Source organism: Anas acuta, chromosome 13, assembly GCF_963932015.1.
Source record: "Anas acuta chromosome 13, bAnaAcu1.1, whole genome shotgun sequence".
NCBI classification, from domain to species: domain Eukaryota; kingdom Metazoa; phylum Chordata; class Aves; order Anseriformes; family Anatidae; genus Anas; species Anas acuta.
The window spans coordinates 20,090,501-20,097,580 of NC_088991.1; the positions used below are offsets into that span (position 1 = coordinate 20,090,501).

Here is a 7,080-nt window from a genome sequence, read left to right on the forward strand (position 1 = left end):
GGGCCCGCGTGCCCCAGAGGACTGGTGGTGAGGAGGAAGCTTTCGTGGCCAAGCAGCCCCAGCCCAGCTCAGCAGCAGATCTGTTGCAGGCAGTGGCTGCTCGGCTGCCCACACAGAAGGCATTTGTGGCCTCAGGGACAAATGTCTCCCTTGAGGAATCTGGCTCTCTGCATCTTCTCCTGGCCACAGCTTTCCATGCTGTGAGTGGCCACAGCTCCCGATCGCGCTGCTTGGCCTGAAAAGTCGCCTCTTGTAGCAGGGCTGGCTGGGAAGCGCGGTGACGGCCGGGAGGAGAGCCCCTTGGGTCCAGAAGGGCCTCGGGCTGCTCTCTGAGGTAAACCCACGGGCAATATGAAGTACCTTGCTTTCCTAATGCACCGGGAATAAATGGCAGGGCCAGCGGATGGCCTGATGATGCCGAATTTCAACCTAACCCACAGCCTGCGTCTTGTCTGTGGTGGAAAAGCTCCCCTCCCCCTCTTTCCTAAAACGAGGGGAAAAAGTGGGTTTTGTTTGTTGTCTAAGGTCAGTGTCTGGAATTCATCCTTCATTCCCTCCTAGCAGGATGTTTTTGTGTAATACACGATGACTCATGAAAGTCAAATGACTTGGACTACAATGCTACAGCACTTCCAGCCAAAGCACCGCCGCAGCAGCAGCATTCTGGCCGTTTGCACATCCAGCACTGGCGCTGGCACGTGCGAGATGCGGGCTTACAGCTCCTCGAGCCGCCACGGCTGCTGCAGGGCTGCCTCTGCCCTCCTGAGAGCAAAGGGCCCCGTGCCAGCCCCAGCCCCTCTGCAGCAAACCCATAAGGAGCCTGTCCCACTTGCCCAGGGCCACGTCACGCCGTGAAGCACCCGCACCCACCGCCACGGCCGCAGCCTGAAACAGCTCGGGGCTGACAGGCGGCTGCTTGGGCTGCGGCCAGGCTCTTTCCGAAGGGCCCTGTGCCAAAGCCCAGGCTGTGTCCAAGCGGCCGTGCAGGGCGTTGTGCTTTTGGGGTCCCCGGGAGGCCATGCTGGCGAGCTGCTCCCCACACCCAGCTCACGGCTGCAGCTCGGCCCCTCGGCGGTGCCAGCACAGGGACAGCCGCCCTGCCGAGCCCAGTGCAGCCCTCGGGATCCCTCATCAGCCACCAGCTGCCATTTCATTAAATTCTGAGGGTTTGGACATTGCGTTTGCATCCATGTAGGTTGAGTTCACTGCTTCCAGGTGTTCAATGTCACCCTCCATGTGGATGAGAAGCAGAGCAGGAGTGCCTGCTGCTGGAACGTTTCAGCGTGCGCTAGGCGTGAACCAAGCGAGCAGCTGGTTACTTCTCCGTGCTCTGACGGGAGGCTGGGCTCCCTTCCCCGTTACATCAGTTGGCCTGACGCGGGTGCTGCTCCTTCCCCAGACCTCGCTTCATTTGGGTCGTGGCACCCAGTGACAACGCTGCTGCGAGCTCTGCTATGCTGCTAATCCCCGGGCTGGCCGAAATCACATGAAACCAATTTTTTGGTTGTTGTTGTTTTCCCTTAGAAAGCGAGCGAGGAACTTCTGACGAGACTTGCGTGGAATTTGCACAAAGATCCTCGGGAGCTTCTAAGCTATGAAAACAAGCTGTGCGGGCCCTGCTGCCAGCACGCGGGGCTCTCTGTGGGTGCTGGGGCTGGGGATTTTAACAACGGCACTTTGAGGAGTGGTGAGGGAGGTGAGGGCAGAGGGGGGGCATTAATGAAGTGTAGGGGGGGCAATTCATGCTTTGGTGTGTTACTGCGTTGTCACGAGTATCTTTATTTAAAAGCGTAAAGAAACAATAAATAAATAAGTAAATAAGTAAATAAATAAATAAATAAATAAATATTTGGGCTGGGTGGTGGCGAGCGCCAAGCTCATGCTTTGGTGTGTTACTGCGTTGTCACGTGTATCTTTATTTAAAAACCTAAAGAAACAATAAATAAATAAATAAATAAATACATAAATACATAATAACATAAATAAATAAATAAATAAATAAATAAATGAACAAACAAACAAACAAACAAACAAACAAACAAACAAACAAACAAACAAACAAATAAATAAATAAATAAATAAATAAATGAGAAATTTGGGCTGGGTGGTGGTGAGCGCCAAGGCCCCTCCCAGCCAGGCCGCGTTGCCATGGCAACTCCCGCCGCCCGGATCACGTGGCCGGAAGCGGGCGGTGAAGAAGGCGGAAGCGATGGAGCCGGCCAAGATGGCGTCTCCCAAGAGCGCCCCCAAAGACGCGCAGGTACCGCGGGGCCGCGCCGGGCCGGGCTGGGCTCAGGGAGGGGGGGTGCGGGTGGAGCTGAGCCCTGGCTGTGTCCCGCAGGTGATGGCGCAGATCCTGAAGGACATGGGCATCACGGAGTACGAGCCGCGCGTCATCAACCAGATGCTGGAGTTCGCCTACCGTGAGCGGCGGGGCCGGGCCGGGGGGAGGCTGAGGGGGCTGAGGGGGGCCGGGGGGGGCTGAGGGGGTCTGAAATTAACCTTTTCAAAATGTACTCTTCATTTTGTACTCGATTTATTTTGATTAAAAGTCAAAGGTCTCAAAAGTCAAAAGGGATCAAAAGCCACAAGTCTGAGGGGGGCCGGGGGGGGCTGAGGGGGGCCGGGGGGCGGCAGCGAGCGGCCGTGTGTGCCCGCAGGGTACGTGACCACCATCCTGGAGGACGCCAAGGTGTACTCGAGCCACGCCAAGAAGCCGAGCGTGGACGCGGAGGACGTGCGGCTGGCCATCCAGTGCCGCACCGACCAGTCCTTCACCTCGCCGCCGCCCCGCGATGTGAGTGCTGCGGGCGGGCAGGGCGCGGGGCCCGGCGGGCGGCCTGGGGCTCACCACCCCGCCCGCAGTTCCTCCTAGACATCGCCAGGCAGAAGAACCAGACGCCGCTGCCGCTGATAAAGCCGTACTCCGGGCCCAGGCTGCCGCCTGACAGGTACTGCCTGACGGCGCCCAACTACAGGCTCAAGTCCCTGCAGAAGAAGGTGAGGGGCCGGCAGGGCTGCGTGCACTCAATGCACACACAGTGCGTCGGGAGAGATGCTGGGCTTGGGGTTTTCACACCTCAGAAGGATGGGTGGGTGGAAATAGCACTTAGTTTCAAGTTAGTGGCCTTCTTCTAGAGGGATTTGTAAATATTCTTACTGCTAGTTAACTTCAGCCTATAAAAAGCGCGTCTGTGAGTCTGCTTAGGCTTAAAGCAGCATTTTCAAGTCATACATCAGCTTGGAAAAGGCAAAAGTAAGGTAAGGCATTAGTACAGAGCCCCGAGCCCACAAGCTTTCCAGCTCACATCCATGGTGTTCACACCACAAAGACTTAGAGAATTTTGTGTCCAAATACAGATCGTGATCTAACAAATTATTGCTGCAAAATAAGCTGTCTGTGGTCTCTGGGGGGGAACCACCTCTTACTGTCATGTTAAGAACTGTTACTTTCTAATGTGATGTTAAACTGAATGTCCTGTTTTCACAGGTCTCTTCCTCAGCAGGAAGGATAACAGTCCCTCGCCTGAGCGTCGGTGCTGTGAGCAGCAGGCCCAGCACCCCTACTTTAGGTAAGAAACAGATCCCTGGGGCCTTCTTATGTTGATTTTATGAAGGAAAAAATCTTGGGAGATGTTTTTAAAGACTGCTTCAAGCACTGATAGTGTTGGGTGCCACCTGAACTTGGTGGCATTCAGCCCCTTAACTAACAGCGCGAGTTCATTTCAAGAAGATGATCGTAATCTGGTGTTTGCATACATAGCTGGCCTCTTTTCATTCCTGTATTTCTGAGAGTTTCTATAGGTGAAGAGACTATTTAAGAAACAAATTATTTTTTTTTTCTTTAGTGCAAGCACTACACAGAGCTGCAAACAGCAGTAAATAAAAACCATTGTTAAAAGGTTCACAGAATTGTGACCGAGTGTGAGCACTTCCCTGTTAATGCGTGTGCTTGGAGCTAGCCCCGAATATCAGTGTTCGTAGTAAACTTGCAGTTTTGCCTGAAAATCTGACTCCTGACTATGCAGTATCAATGTGTTCCTGTGTGTTCTCGTTACTTTGACAACAGCAAGTTCTGTTCTGAAAGCAGACCTAGAAGTGTAAGTGTGTTTTCTTACATTTTCACTGAAACATTTTAAATTTTAGGTACACCCTCAGCACAAACCGTGTCTGTTTCAACAAAAGTCGGCACCCCCGTGTCGCTGACTGGTCAGAGGTTCACCGTGCAGATCCCGTCTTCTCAGACCACAGTCAAAGCAGGTAAAGTGCCCGCTGTAAAACAGACACTGCCTTCAGTGGCTCCTTTTTGTGTTAGTTTTAGCAGAATATTTAAGAGAGGGGAAGCTTGGTTTCAGTGCGGGAAATTCAAGCTGTTTAATTATTGTGTTTTTTTTTTCTTCACAGCCACACCAACTACACCGACAGTTCAGAATGTCCTAATTAATCCTTCATTAATTGGACCAAAGAACATTCTTATTACTACAAACATGGTATCATCGCAGAATACGGCCAGTGAAACAAATACCTTGAAGAGGAAGCATGAAGATGATGATGACTACGATAACTTGTGAAGAGCCTGTCCCCTCCCCTCCTGTTCATCAGTGATTCATATTGAGTCTGATAGGGTTTATTTCTGAGTGGTGTTGTAAGCTGTATGATAGCTTGTAAATAATCGGGTAGCATGCAGTGGGGTGTAGTGGGAGAGAGAGAGATCATCATGCTGTGGAAAGGCAAAAAAAGAAGTAGTCTTTTTTTCTGGTCTTTAGTGGCTTTTGAACCTCAACAGCGGGGATGAGCACTGGTCGCTGTTACAGGCGTGCAGTCCTCACCTCTCTGTTGTTGCCTTACTTCAAAGAGAAGAGTCTGTGTTTCTGAAGACTGGCAAGGCAGCTGCTTGTAGTACTGCTCTGTGCCAAAAAACCTTTAGGAAACAATAGGTAGCAGAGAATGTGAAATAGAGGCTAAATTTCAAATTAAATTAACAAAAAAAAAGTCCTGTGCAAGGAGGAAAGTATCCAGGGCTACTTTTTTTTTTTTTTCTTCCCTGAAACACATTTACAGCTTCTGGCTTTTAGTTGTATGCATTATTGTCCATGTGCAGCTCTGGATGCTCTCTTAACACCAGAAATACAGATGCGAGGTGAGGAGGATTTGTCTGAATACTTAACCTGATCACCTGTATTCATTACTACATGAAGGCTGTTGGCCTTAACACCTACTAACATACCCACAACTCCAACCCAAGTTAGTGGAAGAAGTAAGAGCCCACCCAGCTTGTTTTTTTATTTATTTCTGTTGAGTTTTCTCTCAGTCAGATGTCATTTGGTTAAGCTTCCATTTTTACATGTGAACTGAGTGAACTCACTGTCAGCATGGCACAAAGGGGGATCTGGTGAAGGGTAAATTGTTGCGATCTTGACTTCAGGTGTCTGATTTGGTGCTTCAGGTACTTCAAAGTGCTGCTGGTGTGTTGTAAGAAAGATCCCGGGTAGGCCGTGCTAAACAATAAATGAAGAAGTGTTTTTATTTATATATTAAATAATAAAGTGGTGTGCTTTTGTAATGATGTCTCTTGGTGACTGCTTTTATTTGTAATGCCTGACAGGACTTGGGCTTGCAGAGCTGCTGTGAGAATTCTGATTCGATTGCAAACGCAAAACCAGTTTTCCTAATAAGACCTTTAAAGGGTCACAAGGAATGGAATGTACTGGTCTTTAAAGGGATACAAAAAAAGAATGCTACCTCCTTGCAACACCACTTTTTCGAGTGAATGACAACCCCCCCACCACTTACCCCCAGCTAACTCCTTACAAGTTTTGAGGCTGCTGAATGTATTCTTCATAATGATGGCATCATTTTTCAGTCATTTTTGCTTGAAGAAGTGCTGAATGAAGCTTTCTCTTCCCTGTGGAAAAAGGAAGAGTAGATGGGTGAGTTTTCAATGTGAGACTTTACAGAAGGATTGGAGAAAAAAGCGTTTCAGACTCCTACCCCAATTTAGATGTGCATGCACATTTGTGTTACACGCACGAGAGGGAATATTTACTTATCCAGGCACATAAGCACGTTCTCAGGCACCTTTTAAATCTAGTAGAAATCTGTATGTATATACACACTGCTGTATTATACACACACTCATGCAGACATCTCACACGTACATGATCTGTGTACATAATCTGTACTTGTATCTCACACCATTTTTATAAAGCTATACAACATAATGTATTAAATGTATGCATTATACACAGCTCATACTCCTTCACAGACACTATTCTTATAAAATATTTTATGTATATGTAGACATAATTATATCTTATACACACCTACTTTTTAATATAATTCATTTATGTATTTATTTACACTTATTTTACCCATCTACAAAAAGTGAACACCTGTAGCTTTATTTCACACACACTCACTAATGCAGTCCCCGTTTATAGGCATACATTTGTACTCTACACACACACCCAGTCTCAGACACCCCTTCGTCTTTATATCAGTATAGAATAATATATAAGACACTACACAATACTTCATTGTGTTATGAATTACATATTGTGCATATTCTATAGCTATTGTGTAATACATATATAAGTAATATATAAAGTATTTATATTAAAAAACACTCACATGGTCGTCTTCACATGCATACACGAGTATTTTTATGCTCTGCAGTCTCATACACTATTTTCCATACCTACAATATAATGTATAACACATAATGTATTAGCTATAGATATAGATAAGATACACAATTGATGTACATAATTATATATGCATCTATACTCAGCCATACCCACAACTGTCTGTCTTGCATGTCTTGTACTACATGCAGATATAAAATTAGCTTCTCAGAGTATGAAGCACCTCTCACAAAGCTTTTATATACATATGTTTAGACTCATGCTTTCTTCACACACACTTTTATCACCTGTATCATATGCGTATTTATATCCCTACATGTAGTTTTACTCTGATGCTTAATATATGTAACATACATATACATAACCTGCATATTATGCATGTCATAAATATATACATTAATTTGATAAAAAACATTCTCAGAGACCTGCTCACATA

The 7,080-nt window shown here is 47.1% G+C and overlaps 1 protein-coding gene across 1 annotated transcript; it reads left to right on the forward strand.

The window, feature by feature from the left end:
- The first annotated feature begins 2,116 nt into the window (after positions 1-2,116).
- Positions 2,117-5,563, forward strand: TAF9B (TATA-box binding protein associated factor 9b). The gene is made up of 7 exons (XM_068697087.1): positions 2,117-2,260; positions 2,342-2,423; positions 2,661-2,797; positions 2,866-3,000; positions 3,491-3,572; positions 4,147-4,260; positions 4,405-5,563. The coding sequence occupies exons 1-7, from the start codon at positions 2,210-2,212 to the stop codon at positions 4,569-4,571; spliced, it is 768 nt and encodes a 255-aa protein (XP_068553188.1). The 5' UTR covers positions 2,117-2,209; the 3' UTR covers positions 4,572-5,563.
- The last annotated feature ends 1,517 nt before the right edge of the window (positions 5,564-7,080 follow it).

Bases quoted from the DNA above. Each gene is read 5' to 3' on its own strand.
- TAF9B (XM_068697087.1), top strand. From the start codon at position 2,210: ATGGAGCCGGCCAAGATGGCGTCTCCCAAGAGCGCCCCCAAAGACGCG. The intron at 2,261-2,341 runs GTACCGCGGGGC...TGTGTCCCGCAG, and splicing joins GCGCCCCCAAAGACGCGCAG to GTGATGGCGCAGATCCTGAA. The intron at 2,798-2,865 runs GTGAGTGCTGCG...CCCCGCCCGCAG, and splicing joins CCTCGCCGCCGCCCCGCGAT to TTCCTCCTAGACATCGCCAG.